Consider the following 23,532-nt stretch of genomic DNA (forward strand, 5'->3'; position numbering starts at 1 on the left):
CCTCACTCCACAGCTTCTCCCGCTAGCTTGATCTTCAGATGTACTTTCCATAGCAACATCCCTTACCTCACCCACGTTCTCCTGTGTGGATGGACAGTACAGAGGAGTGGGTATTTCCTGGCTTCCATCAGTCACTTCCAATGCAGCTATTATGAAAGAGGTCCAAATGTCCATTAATGGCACCAGTGGGGACCCTGAAGGACTGGAGACGTCTGCACCAGATGGTCCCTCAAACTTCCACCTTAGACGCTTGGCTTTTCATTGTCATTTATTAGCTGGACAATATTCACTGTTTCCTATTCTCCATTATGCAACCCTTCCCCATCTCACCTTGACTTCTAGGCATCTAAAGTGGCCAGCTAGAGATGTGGTAAATTCTTGGGGTAGTGACTGCTTCAGCGTAAGTGCAGATGGGACAGCTGGTGCAACCGTCCCAAGATTCTGGGCAAAGTCTGTGAGGACCTTATAAGAAAGTCAGTTCTCTGTCACTAGCTTGTAGTACGTCGGTTATGGCTCCAGGGTGCCAGGAACAGGCTAACTGAAGAGGTTTCTGTGCTCATTTGTCAGTATTGGACCCCTGACTGCAGCAGCTGAAGCTTTGAAATTACTATTTAAATAGTCCCCGGTGCATGCCAGGGTTGCGTGCTTTCCACAAGAACTCTGTGCTGTTGGAGGGAGAGGCCTTGTCACCAGCATGGATCTGGATGTGAACTTTCCCTATATTATCCAGACTGGAAGCAGGGGGAATCAGCACATGTACTGGGCCTATGCATTCCACTACAGAAACCTGATCATCTTTGAAACTGAGATTATTCTGTGCTGCATAACACCCAGGATGGGAGGATCTGGGTGCAGGGAATAGCCAGGGAAGAGGCTCCCAACCTGGCAGAGTGGTTCATGCCCATAAGCCCCTGAGGGGTTGAAAGGATGGAGGAGTACAGAGTCATAAAGGCAGGTGCATGCCTCAATGCAACTCTTCCCCAGACCCACCTTACACAGGAAAGACCGAGATTGCTGGAGCTGAGCGATGGAGGTGGGGCCCAGCCTGAACCAGCCCTCTTCCTGGCATCCCTCCCTGGGCTCCCTGTGCAGGGCTGTCCCTCCTGCCCTCTGGGGGTACTAGCACGCATGTGGTGACTCCCTGAGCTATGTGTGCCCGGTAAGAAAGATATTCCAGGGAGGAACCAGACCAGGGGCCAGAGAAATTCCAGGTGACAGGAGAAAATGCAAGGTCCAGCCTCACGTGGGACCCTTGGACACTGATGTTGTCATCAGGCTGCTCACTGCAGTGTTCACTCTGGACATCTTTCCCTGGACTGATCAGCCCTTTGCTCTGGCACCTTCCTGCGCTTCCCTCACAGTTCACCTCAGCCTTCCTCTGGCTGCCCCCAGGGCTTCCCTTCTTCCTGCCCTTCCTCTAGTCTCCTCCCATCCCCTCCATGGCCCCTTGCCCTTCCTTTGTGTTTCTGTTTTAGCGAGTCTCCTAACTAAGCCCTCCCCAAGGATTAAAAACCATCTCCCACCCTCCAAAAACCAATTGTAGCATTACGATGCCATTTGCCAACCATCCCTGTGCTTGCTCTGCTTGTAGGTTATGCCCCGTTCCCCAGCCCTTGCTCTGCTGTGTCTGGTTAGGCTGTAAATGTAATGAGCAAGAGGGGGGCTGACTGAGGTTATACTATGTAGGACTAATTTACTCTCCCCTTTTTCCTTCACATCAGCTTACCTCTGTGCTGAAACACAGGTCAGAGTTTGGTTTGTTCATTACTTGTCAGCAAAGTGTTACCCAGCGTTAAACCTCAGAGCTGTGGTATGCAAAACTCTGAATGTAGGTGTTAATAGCTGTCAGTCAGTGTTGAAGAGAGAGAGAGAGACTACCACACAATTTGTTAGGGAGCAAATATTTAATACATACACAAACATTTGCAAACAGATTTTGGAAGACTTTTGAGTAACTTCTTAACCAAAGCTATTAGCCAGTAAGCCTACTGGTGTTCTTTATACAGACTGATCCATTTAGTTGCTATCATATGTTTCAATACTGGGTTTCATAGATTCCAAGACCATAAGGGACGATTGTGATCATGTAGTCCAGTGGTTCTGAACCCATGGGCCACTCGCAGCCCAATCAGCACACAGCTGTGGCCCATGTGACACCCTTAGGGCCATATAGGTAGTATTAGATGTGGCCCACAGTGATAAATAGGTTGAAAACCACTGATCTAGTCTGACCTCCCAACACATGCAGACAGGTTCCTCTCTGGTCTTCTCAGTCTCTATAGTGTAGTCTCACAGGGTGTGCATGTACGATTGACCTGGAATGACATTCCCTAGGGGTACCCTGGATTATCAGGCACCTCACAACCACTTGCCCTTCTCATAGGGTTGCCAGTTTTGGTTGGACATATTCCTGGTGGTTTCATCACAGGACATAATCTTTAATTAAAGATTAATCTGTAATTCCTGGAAACTCCAGGACAATTTGAAGGGTTGGCCTTCACAGGAGACAGCCTTGTCTGTGCCTGCTGTGGGATCAGCTCCCTGAGTCCACTAGCCCCTGCCAACACAAGCCCTGCCTTTCAGGCCCCTGCAGGCCTGGCTTTGTCTATACAGGTAGCGCTAGGCACACATCAATCCCCGACTCCTCAGATCATTCCCTGCAGCTTCCAGCCTCTGAACCAGTGCACACTCCAGAACTACCAGGCCTGTTATTCCCAAAGGGACAGTACCCACCCGCTTGTAAGATTCAGCTCAGTACCAGCACTTTGCACAGCACTTAGACAAACTTATTCTTGTTTTCAGTATAAATATATTATCAAAATTTAGAGATCCAGGTAACAGTGAGTGAGAATACTGAGAACAGGTGTTTACATGTAAAGCAAAATCACAACACATTTTCGAGAGACTAAACTTAATTAAGAGGTTAACTTCCTGTCTAAAGAAGTTTGATCTTACTCAATGTTCTCTTCAGCACTTTTCAATCAAGCTTGTTGCCTGAGCACCTTTCATGGGGGAAGCATCATCTCTGCCCCTCAAATACAGTCAAGCAAACCTTCAGAGTGCTCCCCCCAGATAAGGTTCCCTTCCCTTTTCTGGTCTTCTCTTCCCATTAGATATGTCTGAAGTCCCCCTCCCCACAGCATCCTTCATTTCTATACAGTTCAGACTTGATAGGAAGCCCACTGAGAATCAGACAATACTCAGTTTACATGTGAACAGATGGATAAATAACACACACATCCCCGCATTGTCTGACAGAAAACCTGTTTGCACCTGTGCTGGTTTGGGCTGGAGTGCTGAAGAGAAACCAGGAGATTTAGCCAAATTAATTTTAAAGTCTGAGAAGGAGCCACCAATAGTTCTAAGATTGTCAGCTCATAACTTGATTTAGCAAGGTCAGAGGTAAAGAGAAACCAAGCTTAGAAATGTCATGCTGATTTTAGCCTTTGATAGTCTGTTAGAGTTCATAAAGGAGCTCACAGATACCTTGCTCATGGTGATGGTGAAATATTTCAGACTTGTCCTGGAAGATTTCAACATGCATATTGACTCCTCTCACTTGCCTCTCTATGATTCTCATCTCTTTGGTCGAATCCACACAGCCAGTCGCACCTTGGACCTGGTCCTTGGTTTAGATGTCAATACGGAGGACATCACAGCCCAAGCCCTTTCTTAGATCATCACCTCATGAAGATAGTGGTCAGAGCATTCCCACTTTCTGTGAAAGACCCACAAGTCTTATTTGACCACTAAGACCCCACCAAATTCCAAAGCCTGCTAATAGGACAGCAGCAATCCATGCAAAAGACAAGGAGTCAAGGATCTCGTGAATTATTACCCTTGTGCACTATCCTCAATGCATTGGCCCCTAAACTGCCCCTTCCTCCCTATCACCCATAAATCTCCATGGTTTTCTGACACCCTGTGCCAGACAAAGAGGGAGAGGTAGAAATGGGAGTGTCGATCATGGGAAAACAAAAGCTGAAACAGACAGAAGGAAGCGAAGACTTTCTTCAAGCCTAGGCAGAACCCAGCACTAAGTGCTGTGAAGAACTGTCATCACACTTCATGGAGAAGATCCTGCCCATTCAAGAAGGCCAGGACTCAGATTGTTCCTGAGGGTGCTGTGGGCATGGCAGCGGAGCTGAAGGTAAATGATCTACAAGATGGCAGGGAACGAGGCAACTTGGGGAGATATTGAGCACAGTGCTTTTATTTTGCAATGCTGTAGCTTGGTGTCACTTATGTAAATGAAGTAATGCATATGCATAAAAATGGAAACATTGGAGAGGACTCCTCCCAGAAGGACAATGCATATCTTCACCAACACTGGTTGGTGCTGGGTGGTCCAATGGTTGGAGGGCTAACCTGGAACTTGGGAAACTGGGATTCAATTTCCTTCTCTGCCTGAGGGCTGGTCTACGCTGCGAAGTTGTTGACAACATTTTGTCTTTCATGGGTACTTAGAAAAGCCCCCCCCTCAGTGAAAGACAAAAGTTTTGCTGACACAAGTGGCAGTGTGAACGCAGCTTTGTCAGCAGGGGCACTCACTGGGCTGGACGTATTTTGTTGGCAAAAGTGCCGACAAAGTACTGAAAAAGAGCGTTTACATACGCTGACTTTTAGCAACAAGGCTGTGTTGACACAGCTTTGTCGCTAAAAGCTGTGTGGTATAGACAAACCCACAGACTCTGTGTGATCTGGGGCAAGTCACTTAGCATCTCCGTTCCCCATCTGTAAAATGGGGAAACCAATGGGTGTTGTGAAGCTAAGTAAATAATTAAAGATTGTCATGTGCTCAGATACTTTGGAAGCAGGAGTTCATGTAAGTACCACAGGTAGGTAAACAGGTGCATGCAGCTAATGTGCACAAAGGCAGTTTTACTCCATCCGTAGAGCTTTTTCTTTCTTTCTTTCTTCTTTCTGAAGCCATCTCTTCCCATCTACACTGGGACGTGCACACTAGCAGGACAGGCTGAGTATTTTGTACACATAATAAAACAAAGCCATTCTGAATAGAAACCAGTCTTTCTCCTACCCTTTAAGATTACTTCTTGACGTGACTTGTGTAGATGGGGGAAACGCATTTACAGCTCTTTGGGGGGATTGTTTCAAAAGTCATGTTTTCATAAATGGTATCTGTTTAAAAAGCAGAAAATAAAACATGAGTCTCCAAGATGACTCTGCATGGATCAAGCAGCTTCCATGTGTGATGCCAGGTGAGCTTCAGGGGCAGATCATGAAAAAGTGATAGCACTACCATCACATTTGATAACCAGATATGGCCAAAACCTGAGGAAAGGGGTTTATTAAATACCAGAGTGAACCCTACCATCAACTTCTTGTTTGCTCCAGAGGTGGTAGCAGAGCCAGTGGGGTAAGGAAAGCATTGGAATATCTGCAGCTGGTATGGAGCAGAGTGTAAAAGTGTATCTCTGTGCCATGGCTGCTCTGCCCCTCCCCGGCACCTCCTGTCATATCAAAGTGGGCATTTCTCAGTGCTCCGCTCCATCCTTGTGTGCGTAGCAGAAGGCAAAGAGACTTCTGATTTGGGCAGTAATTTCGTTGCAGATGTTTTGCACATTTTAGATAAAACCCTGCTTCCTAGCATTAGCTCTCTTGAGGTACTGGGGTGGAGCCCGTCCCTTCCTGAATGGCTGGGAAAGATGGCATGTGGGCAGGGCCGGCTCTAGGCACTCTTGGGGCGGCACATTTCTAGGGGTGGCACTCTGCTTCTCCCCCCTCCCTGGCTTGCCGCGGCAAGCCTGCGAGAGAGGGAGGGAGGAGAAGCCGAGCGGCGGCGCGCTGTGGGGAGGGGGCGGTGGTGGAGTGGAGGTGAGCTGGGGCGGGGAGCGGTTTCTCTACCCCCCCCCGTTACTTCCTGCGCTCCCCCCACCCCCGCTCCGCCTGCTCCCCTGAACGCGCTGCCTCTCCCTCGCCTGGGAGGGAGGGGGGAGAAGCAGAGCGGTGGTGCATTCAGGGGAGTGGAGGTGAGCTAGGGCAGGGCGAGGGCGGGGGTGGGGGGCAGGGAAATGTGGCACGCCTGGGGGGAGGAGCCAGGGCCGGGGATTTGGGGAAGGGGTTGGGAAGGGGCAGAGCCCCGGGGGGGGGCACAAAAAAAAGCAGGAGCGGCCAAATATTTTTTTGCTTGGGTCAGCAAAAACCCTAGATATGGGCCTGGATGAAAACCCTAGATGATTGGCCCTGGATGTGGGACTCTGCTCAGGGAAGAAGTTAAGCCTCAGCTAAACACAGGTGCTCAGGGGGTGAACTATGAAGACGTACTTGGGAGGCCGAAGTGGCGAATGGCTGTGGGAAGTGAGGCTTTACACGCCCACAGTCATGGGACTAAGACCTGGGCTGTGGGTTTCCTCTTCCTGCATTTTTTTTTTTAACTTGCATTAACTGTTGTCTGGTTATCAGCATTATCTTTGTAATGGCCTCTGTGTTTCAACTCCGCTGGCTATGGGCCTCATCTCCGCAGCCTTGCGCAAAGCAGGGTAAAAACACCTCCAAATCAGAATGCTTCCCTGATTCCCCGTGGGAGCAGCGTTTTTCAGCTCTTTCCTATCAGCCTTGTGCCTCACCTCCAGCTTGTGTGGTGAAAGGCATTGCTGAAACTTCAAAAATCTGCATTTATTTGGCAAGCTAAAGTGTAACCAGTCCCTGCATTGGCCCCTTAGAAAAGAAAAAAATGACTGCATCAGGAATATCTAATTACACTTTGCACACAGATGCTTCTATGCCAGCCTGGTAATGGCTGGTGGAAGGCAAAGGGGAGGGAAGCTCAGCAGTTGAGGGGTAAGGTGGAGGTACTGGTACCTGACTGGCCTTTGGAGCTGCTTTTCCTGGTCCTTTTCACCCAGCTGAAGATGTAGAAGATGACAATAGCGTAGCCCAGATAGCCAGGGTACCCATAAATGCCATAGCTCCACCAAGGAGAGACACCTGGTTTGGGTTGACGGAAACACAGAATACAAACAAAACATCTTCAGGGTAAATGATCCAAAGTGCTTCACAAAAATGTCTCTAGGTTTGAACCTAGTGATTGCATTGACACCTGGGTTTTTTTGGGGGGGTGTAAGAGAGAAACTGTAACCTGGCTGCCACTTTATGAGCGGTCCCTCATGGCCAGAGTTCCCTTTGCAGCAAGCCTCCCCTGTTTTCCCTCTTCAGGGCCCCAGAGGGTATGTCTACACTGCACACTAAGCCCGGGCTCTGACACAGGTTTGAGGAAGAACCATGCTTCCAGGCACCCAGAAATCAGTCTGATTCAGGTCTGCAAGCACTCAGGACCTGGGTCCAGCAACCCTGCTAAGAGGGGTGGGTCAGAGCCTGAGTCCAACTGGGACTTGGTCCAAGCCCTGTCATTTTGCAGTGCGGACGCAGTTCAAGCTGCAGACCTGAGTCAGAAGATCTGCATCATGCAGTATGCACACATTAGCATGGTTGTGAGACCCAGGTCCAGAAATTGTATACCCAAGTTTACAGTGCAGTGTGAATGCTCAAGCGTGTAAGAGGCAGAGTGAGGGCAGAGCCTTGGGAAGAGGGGGCAAAATGGGGGCCAGAAGAGGCAGAGCAAAGGAGGGGCCTCAGGGAAGGGGTGGAGTGGGGAGGGCCTTGGAGCCCAGCGGGGGTGGAGTACTAGGGTTGCCAACTTTTCAATCTCACAAAACTGAACACCCTAGTCCTGCCCCTTCCCCGAGGCCCTGCCCCCTGCTCAGTACATTCCCCCTCCCTCAGTGACTTGCTCTCCCCCACCCTCACTCACTTTCACCGGGCTGGGGCAGGAGATTGGGGTGCAGGAGAGGGTGAGGGCTCTGGCTGGGGGTGAGGGGTTTGGGGTGCAGGAGGGAGCTCCAGGCTGGGGGAACAGAGGGGTTCAGGGTGTGAGAGGAGGCTTTGGGCTGGGGCAGAGGGTTGGGGTGCAGGAGGAGGTGAGGACTCTGTTTGGTGGTGTGGGCTCTGGGGTGGGGTCAGAAATGAAGGGTTTGGAGTTCAGGAAGGGGCTCCGGGCTGGGGCAGAGTGGTTCAGGGTGTGGGAGAAGGCTCTGGGCTGGGGCAGGGAGTTGGGGTGCGGGAGGGGGTGAGGGCTCTAACTGGGGGGTGTGGAAGGGAGTGGCACCAGAAATGAGGGATTCAGGTGTGGGAGGGGGCTCCAGGATGGGGCAGGTGGTTGTGGTGCGGGAGGGGGTGAGGGCTCTGGCTGGGAGTGCAGGTTCTGGAGTGGGGCAGATGAAGAGAGGGTTGGGATGCAAGAGGGGGCTCCAGGTTTGTGGGGGCTCAGGGCTAGGGTTGGGGCACAGGCTTACCTTGGGTGGCTCCTGGTCAGCAGTGCTGGGGAGCTATGGCAAGTTCCCGTTCTGTCTGGCACCACGCTTGCGCCCCGGAAGAGGCCAGCAGGTCCAACTCCTAGGCGACGGTGCGGGAGATGGCTCTGCACGCTGCTCTCACCCTCAGGCACCGCCCCTGTAGCTCCCATTGGCCACGGTTCCCGGCCAATGGGAGTGCGGATTCAGGAGAGGTAGCGACTAGCCTGCCTTAGCTCTGCAGCACTGCCGACTGGACTTTTAATGGCCCGGTCGGTGGTGCTGACTGGAGCTGCCAGGCACCCAGTCAAAAACCGGACATATGGTCACCCTATGGGGCACCCAGTGGGAAAAATAAAAGCCAGCACCTGTGTCTGTGCCCACATAGTGTCTGAAACACAGATAGGTTTCAAGAAGTGATAGTGTAGGTCTTTGTTCGCTGCTTTCAATCTCTATGTCATAGCATAGGCTAGAATTATGATAACAATAATTCATAATGAGTTTCCCTCTTACCAGTCTCAGCACAGAGCTGCAGGATGAAGTCTTTATGCCCAGAGCTGAGTACATTCTGGGCCACACATCTGTAGTTCCCAATGTCGGATTGCTGTATGTTAATGAGGGTCAGGGATGCATTGTCCTTAGACAGGATGGTGCGGTTTCCAATTGGCAAAGGCTGGTTGCATTTCTGCCAGGAGTAGGATATGGCATTTCCTTCTGTCCCCAGGCAATTCAAGGTGATGTTTTTCCCCTGATGAGGAGCAGATGTCTGTCTGGTGATGTGCACATTTGACACAGGTACTGAAAAACCGCAAGAGGAGCTGTCAAGTTATGGTGACCTCCAAACACAGACTAATGGGGAAAGCAAGGGCTTGTGGGTAACATTATGTACATTCCCGCAAAGCCTCACTGCTTTGCATAACAAATCTGCATTCTAGTCTCTACCTTAGAGCTGGGCAGAATATGTTTCATGAAAAGTTGTTAATCAGAAATGCTTTCACTGATGTTTTCAAAGCAAGAATTTCCAGTTTTCTGGTTCAAAATAATTTTTTATTTAGAAATTGAAGCAAATTAGACTGGGAAATATGTTTTTTTAAAAACATCAAATTCAAAACAAAACCTTTCAACTGGCCCAAAATGGAAACAAAAATCAGATTTGGGTTCATTAATATTTTTGAGATTTCAACTTTTCATCCCAATTCGAGATGGGGGAAAAAGGTGAAAATATTGAATATTTTGAAAATATTCACAGGATGGGAAAAAGGTTTTCCAACCAGCTCTGATTGTAGGTACATATCAATGGTTTGAATGTCTATTATCCATTAAGTTTAAATTTACAAGAAACTCAAACCTCTGACTATCTGGAAATCCCCAGTTAAGGCACCCAAGCTACATTAACTCTGCCAAACGATATATTCCCTTTGCATGCAAAGTATCAAAAACGTACACATCACAGGGTAGCTGGTCCCTGTGAGTAGAGCAGACCCAGTGCTCCTATGTCAGAGCAGGTGGGCCCAGCTGAGTGAATTAAAAGTGGGTGTGGCAACACCTGGTGCTATACTCCCCTTCCAGAGGGCAGGAAGGGGAGAAGTGCTTGGGACAGGCAGTGCCTGGGAGAGAGAAGCCACAGTGGAGTAGAGCTAACTGCTGTGGTGGGTCCCTGGAGCAAGCAGCCCGGTGCTCCAGAAAGAGCTGGCTGGAATTGGGAAACTGCAAAAAGCAGGATCACCAGAGACCCCGGGACAGGTGTCCGTGAAACCCAAAGACAAAGGGTGAGCTAAGGGACGGTTTCTGTTTGTTTAATTTGCTTTGCTTTGTTTGAACAATAAACCTTCTTAAAGGGGACTGGGCACAGTTGGAAGCTGGGGAGAAGTCCTGCCCTATGACAGTGCACCACACAACTTTGGCTTATTAATCTGTTACATACACTCATGCCTCTGATGTTAAGCATGATGGTTTGTCACATGTCAATCTTTGCCCTTTTCATCTAAGTGCTGCAGTTTCAGGATCTGGGTATGTGAGGTTTGTATATGGAGACATTGTGTCTGTGGGTGATTATCTGCCTTGTGGAATTGGAGCCCAATGCTGTTTGGTGCTGAGCACCTTCTGCAAGGTGCTGTGTGCTCTTGGTGCTTTGTAGGATCAGGGTCTTTATGAGAAGTGGTGTATGACTGCTTTTATTTTGCCATTCGCCTGTCAAGAAATCATACAATGATTTGAAGTGCACTGGTTTGACTGTGAAGAAGGCTGAAAAGTGACCCAACCACTCTAGGATTAAGATTAAGTCATTCTAGTTTTTTGTGGTCACTGAGCAAATGATAACATTTGCCATGGATGGATACAATAGTATAGGTTTCTGATTGTCTCATAGTATTGCTATGGGAGCAGGGTTCAGAGGTTTTGGCTACCTTAATACTGAATTTCTGTATTTTTTCAGTGATAATTCTTGGTCTGTAGCTCTTCTATAAGCAGTTCATTGTGAGCATTCATTACTTGACATTCAAAATTTGAGCCATTTTGATTGGACTGATATATTATATGGTATGCACCTGTTCCAAGATTGGATGACCATAATTGTTAGAATAAGGTTTCTGGTGCAAATATTTGTGACCACAAATTCAGAATTCACTGTTCATGAAGGTTCCATAGGGTTTCTTTAGAATTCACTCTTTTAGAACATTCTCCACACACACATTCTCTCTGAACAGGATTTGGCTTCTCCTTGCTTCCTAAAGAAAATCTTCTGATCTTTTTACATTTTGGACATGTTTTCATTAAACCATACCCTCCCTACCCCATTTATACTGCATTATCAAGCACCAGAGTCTTATAGACCTCAGTAACAGGCTGGGTTCAGGTATTTATTTTTGTACGGTATTAGTAGCAGCCCCTAGAGAGCCTAGCCATGATCAGGGCCTCATTGTGCTTGCCATTATGCAAACACATAGTAAAGATGCTCCAAATAGACACAATAAACAAAGGGTGGGAAAGAGCAAGTATTAATATTATCCCCATTTTATATGTAGGAGAGGCAGGAATTGTCCTGAGTCCCAGTGCAATGCCTTAACCACAGGGCCACCCTTTGGTCTGTTGTTAGTCTCCATGGTCAATAAACTGGCTTTAAACAGAACCAGTTTATCAGCTCTCTGTACGTTCTCTTGAATGCCTCCCTTTGCCCACTTCAGCCTTTTCTAATCAAATGAGGGTAGGTGTGTGTACTGGGAAATTTGTCACTGTCTAATCAGCGGAGGTGGCTCATGCAACTTGGACTGCCATGGATTTTACAAAAGGCCACTTACTGATCACTGTGACTCTTGACCTGTCAATCTGTTGCTGCCTGTCATGCAGCTGGATAGTCAGTGTATAGACTCCTTCGTCGCTGAAAGTCACACAATGAATCATCAAGGAAAAGTTTGTATGAGAAAAGTCAACTCTCTTCCTGTAACTTTCATTAATATAGATGTTGTTGGAGCCGGGTGAGTATGTTAGAATGGAGACCTTTTCTCTCCTGTTCAGCTGTGCACACCACTCCACATTAAAGGCTGAAGAAGCATTCAGATTGGTCCCCATCAGCAGTAGTGTGGTGTTGAAGCGCCCATAGACTTCTTTGGTCTTTTGGTCCATCGTGACCTCTGAGGAGAAGTCAAGCAGAACAGCATTAGTCATGCTGGAAAGGTGGCTAGAAGTTAACACACATTTTGCTCAAAGAAGTCAGAAGCCATGTTGGGAGGAGGAATATTATCGGTGCTCTGGGATGCATTGGCAAGGACTATCCTCGCCTGGGCCTCCTTCAGAAGTGGGGAACTCTATCTTTAACCCAGAGCCCATATCACCTCATCGTTTGTGTTTGCACAACTCCAACTGAGTGTACACAATTGCCATGGGTAGGGTGGGACTCTGGAGTTTGAAGAGCAGCCAGCCCAGCGTTTATTCTGAGGTGCATAGGAAGAAAAGCCCAGGGAGTCAAAAAATTTGGAGCATGACAGTGAAATGTTTGCTCCAGTGAAAAAATTGGGGGGATTTAAGAGGAAGCTCTTCTAAGCCCACCATCATGCTTTCCTTGCCCAGCAGGTTTGCTCGCTATTATGTCCAATGACTGCCACACTGTTGGGCTGAAGACCATGTTAGAGAAGGGGAAACTGTTTGAAATAGCCTCATCCACCTGCTGAGCTATTCTAACCTTTGACAGCAAGAACTCAGGCAAGATACCGAAGCCACAGTATGTCCTGATCTCATACTGATTCAGGTGTGTTTTCTTTTGCTGTAGCAAATCTAGGACCAGACATGTGACCAGCTCAGAAAGACCGATTCCACAGTGAGAGATGCCTTAGAAATAGCTAAGACAGATGGCGCAGAACATGGAATGAGCCTCTCCTTTCCTAAAAGCACCTAATAAAGATATTTAGGTATGTTTTAAATGCCCAAGAATTAAAACAGACAGAAGAGAGAGCACCATATTTTCAGTGTCTGTGTAGCCCTATCTAGACTGGAGTTTTTAATCCTGCTGTAACTTGAGATAATTGGCTGCCATTTAACTCCACCTAATTAACATGAATGTAAATGCAATGCAAATACTCCACACTGCTCTGGACACCAACATTTGTCCCTGGTTGAAGCTCAGTATTGAGTTCAACTGGATCTTGTTGCACTTGTGACAGTATTGTGATTCCATCATGGAGTAATGGGAAAATATTCTCTCTGCGGTATTGTTGCTGACTGAGGAGGAGCAACGCGAGAAGTGGCACAACTGCTTTTCAGCAGAGACATGTACAGAAGCTGTCACAAAATTAGACAAGCCTTTCAACTGCTTTGCACGTGACTTGCAGATCCCAAGTCAAAGCAGCTGTAGTAATTATAAATATGGAACAGAGGAAAGATCTGTATCCAGATTCTCTGAATTAAACAGATGGAAATCAGTGCAGGCCCACAGTCCTAGACCCCACCCTGCTTCCCCCCTTTCTCAGCACTCTGCTCCCCACTAGAAGCAGGAAAGAGCATCCCCTGTGCTCCATAGCAGCCATGCAAGAGGAAAAACTTCTTGAGCACCCTGTGCACAAGGGCCACTCAGCGTCTAGCCATTTCTGCTGTTTGCCTGTATAGGATGTGCCTGCATGGCACTAGTTCCCTAACTTGGTCACTCTGGGAGCCATTTCAAGAAGCATATAACCCTACTCCTGTTCAAGTAACCTGTGGCTTAACACCTCTTTTGCCTTTCCTCCTCCGCTTACCCAAGGCAACGGCCATTTAGCAACCTGTGTTTCTCAGAACTGATCCTACTTCCTGGCTCTGACAACAAGGGCCAACCTTTCAGACTCTGCAAAGGGCAAATGGTGGGCGAGCGGCTGTCGGCACCTCATGCACCAAGGAGTGGAGTTGACACTGTGCTGGGGCCAGAGCAATATGCAAAGACAAGGGAAGGGAGACAAACGTCACATCATGCCCACAGTGTTCCTAAGGCTTAGCATCTGAGAAGGTCTAGAATAGGGGTGGCCAAACCGTGGCTCACAAGCCACATGCGGACCTTTTACAGCTGAAGTGTGGCTCACAGAACCCCACCCCCATTCTCCACCTACCAGACTGCAGGGATGGGGGACAGACCTCTGCCTTGCAGTGGGGTGGTGGAGTAGGGGCTTCTGCCCAGCAGGGAGGGGTGTTTTGGGGCCACAGACCCATGGGGTGTGGCAGCCAGGGCTCAAGCCTTCAGCAAGAGCAGTGCTGAAGCCCCGAGCCCTGGCAAGTGCCTTCTGCTGGGCTGAAGCCCCGAGCCCCGGTAGGTGTGCCCTGGCTCTCAAACTTTGGAAGATTGTTGGATGTGGCTCAGAGCATTAGTAAGTTTGGCCATCCCTGGTATAGAATATGCCAACAATAGTTGGGTGCTGCTACTCCACTGACCCCCTGTGGGGAATTTTTATTTTTGGCACAGCTGTCAATACGGGGTGAGACAAGGTGAGTGAGGTGATACCTTTTACTGGGCCAACTTCTGTTGGTGAGAGAGATGAGCTTTTGAGATACACAGTAAAAGATATGACCTCACCCTCCTTGTTTCTCTAATATCCTGGGACTGACCAAGCTACAACAACATGGCATAGTACAGTGTGATGCATTTTACAGCTGCTTTTTCTTCTGGTGTTACCCCTTGAATTACTCAGGTAATTGCAGCTAACAGCTAAGGCCCTGGGCCATCACAGAGCTTAAATGTTTCTCTAAAGGGCTGATCCTGGACAGTGCAAGCCAGTGGGAGTTTGTTATTGGCTTCAGCGGAAGCACTATCTAGCCTAAGTACAGATGCAAAGAAGTGCACTGGAGTTCCTGCATCGGCCGCCCCTGGAGAGCTGAAAGCGGTTACCTGATCTCCCAGTTGGGAGGGCAAATCCTCTGCTTGTCCAAAGGCTCTGCACAACATGGGTAACAGACACACAACTTTTTCCCCACACTGAACTACCAAACTGCCTTTTGGACTTCACCAAAGGGTAGAAATGCCCAGATTTAAATAAAGGAATCAAAATGAGATCAAGAAAAGGCACATCCTATTTGCCAGAATTTTTATTTTGCTGCACTCACCCAACTCTGCTCCTAAATTGAGATGTATGTTGCAGAGAGGAGACAGTCTGACTTTCAGATCAAAGACATAGTGCATACAAGATAGTCAATGTTTGTAGCATTAGACCCTAGACAGACAAGGAGACAACAGAATTTCTTTCCAGACATGCCAGTTCCTGTGACATAATCATGAGTTTTGTGATATTGGGTGTTCTGAAAGCCCCAACTCCTGGTGTTGTGTGTATGAGAATCTGAGCTTAAAGTAAGTTTCCAACCTTCATGGTTGCAGAGGAAAGTTGGAAAACATGATCTCTTTGGGATCAAAAATGAGAAGACAAAAGACTCCAAATTCATTCTTTTACAAAAATCTCATGGTTTTGGGGGGACCTGGTTTATGAGTTTCAAATCTTTCAGGCTGGCAATACTGCAATGAGATGGTCCCCCCCCCCCCACATTGAACTTCCCTACATTCATCTATCACATGATCATTCCCTGTTCTGTGGCCACACTGAGGGCTTCTGCTCCCAGGCTGTCACTCAAGTTCATGGGGACTAAATTCATCGCAATTGTTTAAGAATTTTTATTTTCAAGCATGAGCGAGGGAGAAGGCAGGGCACGCTGGACATGGCTTTGGGTTGAAGAGCAGACGTTTTAAAAGAAATATCTATGCTGATTAACTACATGCCCATACAGGGGAAGTAAGAATCCTGCTTATGGGTCTAACTGCACATTGGACTGGGAGGAGTTTGTGGATGGGAAAAGGCCAGAGACATGACTTCCCTCACCTGCTTACTGGCATAGGGGATATCTTAATTTGTTGCTGGTATAGGGAAGCAGCAAACTACTGCATTTCCTTCCCCTTCCCCAGAAACCAGGAAGAAGCACGGGTAGAACTGCGACTCAGAGGGGTGTCTCTGAGTCACAATGGGTCCCGGGGCTTCTCCTAACTTGGCATTGCTTTCTCACTACCCTTTGTTCAGGGCTGCATCTAGGGTCACAGTTCAGCCCTGTGTGATCTATCTGACTGAAAGCGGTTCAGTTATTTCTGGTGCGTGGTTTCCTGTTATCTCCTCCATCAGCGGATGGTGAGTTTTCTTGGGAAACTTCTTTCTTTTAAATTTAAAAACTTTCTTCCAAGCTGTTATAGGGCTGGTGTGACACTGGTTCACGGCAGAATCAGCCTTACTAAACCAGTCATTACTGCAGGACATGGGCACATCAGTAGATTCATGGAGAAGGCTCGATGGGCAATTTCCACTTGCTTCCCCACTTTTTCACTTGCTTCTTGAATCCAATCTCTCCACTCCCATGCAGCTTCCCAGAGTTGTGGGGATGGGAAAGGAGGAAGCAGCCTCACATTTGCTTTTGTATGATGAGGATGGAAGTGGGAAATGGAACCTGTGGATACAATCTGAGCTCCTTGGGACCAATGCAGTTGGGCCATAGGGAAAGCCAACTGAAGTCAGTAGAATGACTCCCATTGACTCGAATGGACTTTGGATCAGGCCTCTCTCTGCACCTTGGGTGTCTAGTTTAACCATTTCCTGTTCCACAGTGATGAGTGTGGCATAACAGATCAGACAGACATACTCCAACAAATAACCCAGCAACTGCTTTTTCTAAAAGATCTGCTCAGTTCAAACAGGAATTAATTCAGAGAAGCCTTGGAATCTATTAATCATTCACACTAGAATTCGGGATACTTTTCTTTCTGTTAACATTCTGAGAATAAACCTTCCTCATCCTGACTCACATGGATGGGGGTTTGTCATTTGTGCCCCGGCTGAATCCCACTGACTTCAGGGGGCTCTAGGCATGGTTGAGTGTCCACCCACATAGGTCCTGATCCTGCAAGTGGATGAATGTTGATAAAAGGGTTTGTGAATAATTGTAAAACAGAGCAGCAGATTTTGTGTACAAGAATATTAATATTGGGTTGGCTTCCCCCCCACCTTATATTCACCCAATTCTGTTTCACAATCTCTATTGACAAGGATGATGTATATGTTGCAGAGTGAATACAGCTTGACTTTCATAGCCCAGAAGTAACTGGTGGTGATGGCAGGCAGAATACGCCTGCTTCTGTTAATTTAATTTTTTGGTGTATAAGAGTGCCCATCAGTACATTCTCCAGGCATGGAGCAATATGCAAAAACAAGAATTTGTTGAACAATAGCAGCGCGAAAGACATTTTTCTCTATCACACAACTGTAGACTAGTTCTGTCCTCAAAACATCCACACACACACAACTTCATCACGCTAACCTTGAAAACTAAGCCCATTTGATAAAGGGATTATTGCTGGATGGTTATTGTCACAAAAGTTGCTTTAACATCAGACACAGATATCACTTCACTTACCAGGAAGAAGGCAAGCAAGATAGAGCAGAAGAGCAAGCAGCATTTCATGCAGAGTTTCCTGGGGCATGTTCTTGCTGGAAAGTTACAGAAGATCTAGAGCCTGAGATAAAAGGAGTGAGAAGTGTTGCTTTCATAAACATTTTTTTTTTTACAGCAGTTTCTTGGACAAATCTATCTTTGCATCTATCAGATAGAAAGGCTGGCCTCCTGGGTCCCAGCTGAGTGTTTTCAGTTAAAACCTGGTTCTACCACAGATAGTCTATGTAAACTTTGACAAATCACTTAATCTGTGAGGTGCTCGTGTAATTAAACTGTATCATAATGCATATGCATAAGAGTGGGGTGAGGTGGGGGGTGTATGAATTCAGGTTGCACTGCCAACCTCAGTTCTGGTATTTCCTAACTTTCCACTGTGTGACTTTGTAAGCTTAGTGTCCTTTTCATATAGCTTTGGGATGGAATTTCTTACATTTTAAAAAAAAAATTAAAAGTTGAAAAAACAAATTGACTCCCCGTGTGATTCATCAGCCAGGTGGGGAACTTTAGTTCCACAGCATGGTACTTTACCACTTCAGCTAACAGAGTAACTGGTAGCAATAAGAGGTTGTCATCTTCTATATAGACCTGTTACTACAGGGCGATGAGCCGTGGACTTTGTCAATGGGTCTCACAGCTAAATGTGTTTGACAGCAAAGGAATGTTGAGATTCAGGTATAATGGGTTAAGTTCCAGGTTCTGGAGGGGAGTGTGCTTTAGTGGTGGCAAATCTTCTGTGCCTTCACCAGTCTGTCCCCTTCTGCTCCCATCCTCCCCCTCCCAACTTCTGCTGCATTCCCACTGCTCTCACCTGTGTCCCCAGCCCTTGACCATGTCCCCCACCTCTGCTCCTATCCTCCCCATCCCCAGTTTCTGCCTCTCTCTACCCCTCTTCATCTCTTCCCCTCTGCCCTTCTCCATTCCTCACCCCTCTGTGTCCCAGTCAGGATGCTTTCTCTTCCTCCTCCATTCTGCCTTGGAACCAGCAATGGAACATTGAGCACACAGGAGAGACACACCCGGCCTTCAGCATCCTAGTCCAGTCCACTAAGCCACACTGCCTCCCTTTACTGTAATGCATATAAGCCTGACCCTGCTCCCACTTGAATCAATGGGGGTTTGTCGTGGATTCCACTGGGAACAGGAAAGGGCCCTGACTTTGCATTCCTTGCTGGCTTTCTCCTCCTAACACACCTCCAGAGGCAGAAAAAGGGGTTTTGCTCGTAATGTGTGGGATGCTGGCAGACTAGGTGCCAGCTCATGTCAGGATCTTTGGGCCTCATTGAACACTGCCATATGCATAACTGGAAACCAGTCTGGCTCGCCTTGGTGTTAGCATATCTAAAATAGATATTAGAATTATTATAAGACTGTGTTTAATGTTTAGACTTTATGAAATGCTTGCAGGATGTTGCATATATTATTCTTACTTGTATCTATACTTTAAGGTAATATGTAAGTGTTTGCTCTGTAACTATAGATGGATTTGCTTAAACTGTGAAACCATACAATCAGAGATGCATTACCAGGTGTGAAATGCTAGTTTACCAGAAGAAATATTGGCTGCTGCACAGAAAAAACAGAATTGCAGCCACCAGAGAAACCATTGTGGAACATCAGTGGACAAAGGACTTCACAATTGCTTCTCCCAGACCTACGAAGAGGGGACTAGGATTACCAGGAATCTGGTTTTCTACCAGAATGGCTGATTGAAAAGGGATCCTGGTGGCTCCGGTCAGCACCGCTGACTGGGCCATTAAAAATCCAGTTGGCTCCATGCGACTCCCAGAAAGCTGCTAGCATCTCCCTCTGGCTTATTGCACTTTATTGTACCGCGACCCCTTTCTAACAATAAAAATTACTACACGACCACAGGAGAGGGGACCTAAGCCCACCCTAGCCCCACTGCCCGGAGTTGGGGTGGGCAAACCTGAAGCAGGAGGCCTGTAACCTGAGTCCCAACGCCCAGGGCTGAAACCCTCAGGCAGTGGGGCTCAGGCTTTGGCTTCAGCTCTGACCGCCAGCAAGTCTAAGCCAGCCCTTGTGACCCTATTAAAATGAGGTTGTGACTGACAATTTGAGAACTATAGGTGTACAGGATCATCTATCACACAGGCAGGCTTAAAGAAAAGGAGTACTTGTGGCACCTTAGAGACTAACATTTATTTGAGCATAAGCTTTCGTGAGCTACAGCTCACTTCATCGGATGCATTTGGTGGAAAATACAGTGGGGAGATTGATATATAGATATATATATATATATACACACACAACATGAAACAATGGGTTTTATCATACACACTGTAAGGAGAGTGATCATTTAAGATGAGCCATCACCAGCAGCGGGGGGGGGGGGGGGGAAAGGAGGAAAACCTTTCATGGTGACAAGCAAGGTAGGCTATTTCCAGCAGTTAACAAGAACATCTGAGGAACAGGGTGGGGTGGGGGCGAGAAATAACATGGGGAAATAGTTTTACTTTGTGTAATGACTCATCCATTCCCAGTCTCTATTCAAGCCTAAATTAATTGTATCCAGTTTGCAAAGTAATTCCAATTCAGCAGTCTCTCGTTGGAGTCTGTTTCTGAAGTTTTTTTGTTGAAGGATAGCCACCCTCAGGTCTGTAATCGAGTGACCGGAGAGATTGAAGTGTTCTCCAACTGGTTTTTGAATGTTATAATTCTTGACATCTGATTTGTGTCCATTTATTCTTTTACGTAGAGACTGTCCAGTTTGACCAATGTACATGGCCGAGGGGCATTGCTGGCACATGATGGCATATATCACTTTGGTAGATGCGCAGGTGAACGAGCCTTGTGACCAGATAGATCGGAGTGCTGAACGGGACTGTCTGTGACTCTGTGGTAAGGCTGCTATTGTGCTTTAGGAGTTCACACTTGATACATGGTTGGTGAAATCTAATTATAGAACTCACACCCAGTTTGGGTTTTTTGCCCTGCTTCTTGACAATCTGCCTGGAGGTTGGTACTCATGCCTGTGAGCCACCCTAGGCAGCCTGACAGTATGTATCAGCTCTAATTAAAGAATTTCCCCCATTAACTCAGTGTGTGGAGGAAAAGTTCCCAAAGGATTGGGGCAGCTCCACTTCTTCCTTTCAGTTCTTCATTTTAGAACACACATGATCTAGAACAAAAATGCCAGAAACTAGCTTCCCAGAATTCAGCTTCCTGGCCATTACAGCCTCTAAAGATCAAAGCAGCACACCACACACTTCCATGGCCCGATCCTACAGTCCTCATTCAGGCAGGATTAGGCCCATAAAGGGTTAACAAATCAGAAGGAAAAACAAGCCCCAATGAACTCAGCCTTTCCATCTTGAAAACAATCAATATCAAAGTGTCAGCTAAGTATGTCACATCTTCTGTTAAAAGAGGGGGAAGCAGATTAGAGAAGCAGAGCTGTGGAGAATGGTTAATAGCCTTGCAGAAAGATAACCTTTAGAGACATGGCTGTTCCCCTTTCTTTATTAATCAGTATACACTTGTCTCCATGAAGAAAGAGATCACGATAACATATAGCACATACTGTAGCATAGAACACAATAATTCAGACAGAGAAATTCCTCTATAAAGGCTGACTAAAAATTTTACCCACATGAGTAATCTTTACTCGCCCAAGCAGTCATGTGTCTAAGGGCTTGGCTATCCAAGGACATTCAGGAAAATGAATTTGAATTAGCTAAAGGTGTGGATTAGTGAAATTGCTGTGTGATTGCTCTTATTCAGAATTAAAGTGACCTTCATTTTGTTTAGCTTATGGTTAGCTTTAGGTTATGAATAGTTTGTTTAGCTTTAGGTTATGAATTCCAAAGTGTGATAGGATAGAACCCTACTTTTGGCCCTGATCCTGCATTGGGCTCAATTACCATGGACCCTTGCAACTGGAGAGAGTCCAGTTTACTTCAATAGGAAGTAGGGGTGCAAGGATCCACACAAATGCTTCTTAATAAAGGATCGGAGCCTTCGTTAGAAATGATCTGCATGCAGGAGGCATATGGAAGAGGACCATTCAGCCTTGGAGGCAAAGTGAAATGTTAGCCCGATAAGCAGATGTATTTCAAAAGCAGTTTAAAAATAATGCAGTGCTCAAGACAGGCAGGAGTGGAAGAAGATAATATGATGTGAGGCAGAGAGTGGGAATAAGGGAAACAAAAGGTAAGAGTAAAAATACTAAAATGAACCTGAGTCCCTGGCAAAAGGTTGAGAAAAAACAGAATTAGGTACCATAGGGAGTACAACATAGAGCCTTCCCCACCTATTAGTCTGCAAGCAAAACTCCTACTGAAGCGAACGAGAGGTCTGCTTTGAATGGATAGACCCACACTAGAGCTTACAAACTACCACATCCCTGCTCCTAAAGGAATCATCCTAAGTGATTATTCTCTAATCACGGTGCAGTAGCAGAGCCTTCCAGGGGACTTAGATCCAATGTGCTGGGGGGACAGACACACTCATCCTTAACACAGCTTTTTCATTCTGCCCATATTCTGAGTGAAGAAGAAATAAACTTTTACAAACACTAACCTACCTTCCTCCCGCTCAGGACTGCGTGGACTCGTGTGTTGAGTGACAGAGGAGAGTGATAAGGGGGGTACATGGAGAGAGGGGAAATGACACGTCTACTTCCTGCCTCTGGAGGTGTCTCGCAGTATGAGCCATAATGCAATACAAAAAAAAGCCCCCACAGTGACATATGAGCAACACCATTGTCTGTGGAAAAATGCAGAGAAAATGCTGATTAGTGAAATCAAAGGGTATGTTTTACCTGCTATCAGAGGAGTGATTGCAGCTTGGGCTGGCAAATCCATGTTGGCTTTAATTGAGCTAGCATGGCTAAAAATAGCAGTGTGGATGATTTAGAATTCTAAACTCTCACTTTAATTCTCAGGGGGTTTCCTGGTTCTGCTTTCAAGCAGAGGGCTCTGTAGGGAAGTGTAAAATCTGGATTTGCAGTCTGCAGCCAGCCAGCCTCAAGTGGGATGGGGGGAGCTGTGCCTTTCTATTTTAGGGAGCAGCCTGCTTTCTCTCTCTCTGGTTTTGGTTCTTGTGTGCCATCTTTCTGGATTGGAAGAAATAAAGTTGTCTTACATTGCAGCCTTCCACCTAGAGTGTTGTGTTTTTACCTAACTTCTCTAAGTGTAGGCTGTGAACATAACCAAAGGCATCAGGGCACCTCATATACAGAGAACACTGAAGACATAAAAAGAACTTGAACACAACTAAAATCTCTGTGACTAAGGCCTACTCTGTACACTGTTTGTGTGGTTTAAATAGCTCAGTTAGGGGTGTGGTTTGTTTGTTTTTTAAACCAATATAGTTAAATGGGTCCAACCTGTAGTATGGACACAGTTATATTGGTATAAAGAGACGAATAAGCTATACTGGCATAAGCAGGTGTGATGGAATGTACAAACCCCACACTGGCCAGAAGAAGGGTAAGGAGGGAGTCTGGGCCCAGTCACCTCACCCACCTATATCTCCAGTGTCAGGTGTGGAGAGGGGAGTTAAAAAGGAGAGAGCCTAACAAGTTGAGAGCTAACCAGGAAGGAGAGCAGATCCAGAGAAGCCTGGTTGCTAGCCAGGAACTGAGTCTGCATGCCAGCAAGGCAAGCCGCCCTGGGGATAGGGTGTTTGAAGACAGGCTGTGATGGGGTGAGATCCCCACACTAGCCCTGCAAGAGCAGAATTGGGCCAGGTAGGCCCAATCAGCTAATTAGGCTGCAAACAGGGGGGCTTTTGGCCGGAAGTGGCTAATTAGAGAGATTTCAAAGTAGCAGCTGTGTTAGTCTGTATCCACAAAAAGAAAAGGAGTACTGTGGCACCTTAGAGACTAACAAATTTATCTGAGCATAAGCTTCTATGAGCTACAGCTCACTTGTGCAGGAACAGGCAGGGCATAAAAAGCCAGGAAGCTGGTTACAGGTTGGGGGAGCTGAGAAAGACTGCAAGAAGGCAGGTAGCAGTCCCTCCCTGGGAAGAAGGTTCTTGGAGCTGGTACACCCCAAGAAATAAGGGGAACCAGAATGTAGGAAGCAGTCCAGGGAAGGAGCAGTGAGGGCAGAGGGAGGAGTCCAGAACTGCGGAGCTGAGGGTCTCTAGGCTTGAACCCAGAGTACAGGGCGGGCCTATGTTCCTTTACCAGCCAATGGAAAGTGGCAAGGGCATTGGAAGTGCCAGACAGACAGTGGGTCTGGAAGGACTTCGAATTCCCTGGAAGGGGAAGACCTTACCGACTGGGCTGGAGGGCCAAGTCACAAAGATGAGACTGCAG

At 47.1% G+C, this 23,532-nt stretch overlaps 1 protein-coding gene across 1 annotated transcript; it reads right to left on the reverse strand.

Annotated features, from left to right (window-relative positions):
* Positions 1-1,885: 1,885 nt before the first annotated feature.
* On the reverse strand, positions 1,886-21,915 carry LOC119861520 (carcinoembryonic antigen-related cell adhesion molecule 5-like). The gene is made up of 6 exons (XM_043492171.1): positions 21,786-21,915; positions 17,208-17,307; positions 11,606-11,938; positions 8,823-9,107; positions 6,823-6,948; positions 1,886-5,139 (listed from the first exon to the last, which is right to left on the reverse strand). The coding sequence occupies exons 2-6, from the start codon at positions 17,272-17,274 to the stop codon at positions 5,048-5,050; spliced, it is 903 nt and encodes a 300-aa protein (XP_043348106.1). The 5' UTR covers positions 17,275-17,307; positions 21,786-21,915; the 3' UTR covers positions 1,886-5,047.
* Between the last annotated feature and the right edge of the window lie 1,617 nt (positions 21,916-23,532).

The sequence above is a fragment of the Dermochelys coriacea genome, chromosome 9, assembly GCF_009764565.3.
Source record: "Dermochelys coriacea isolate rDerCor1 chromosome 9, rDerCor1.pri.v4, whole genome shotgun sequence".
Taxonomy (NCBI): domain Eukaryota; kingdom Metazoa; phylum Chordata; order Testudines; family Dermochelyidae; genus Dermochelys; species Dermochelys coriacea.

Excerpts from the sequence above, each read along its gene's own strand:
- LOC119861520 (XM_043492171.1), bottom strand. The coding sequence starts at position 17,274 with ATGCCCCAGGAAACTCTGCATGAAATGCTGCTTGCTCTTCTGCTCTAT. Across the intron at positions 11,939-17,207 it reads TCTTGCTTGCCTTCTTCCTG|AGGTCACGATGGACCAAAAG; the intron begins GTAAGTGAAGTG and ends ACTTCTCCTCAG. Across the intron at positions 9,108-11,605 it reads GTCAAGAGTCACAGTGATCA|TACCTGTGTCAAATGTGCAC; the intron begins GTAAGTGGCCTT and ends GCGGTTTTTCAG.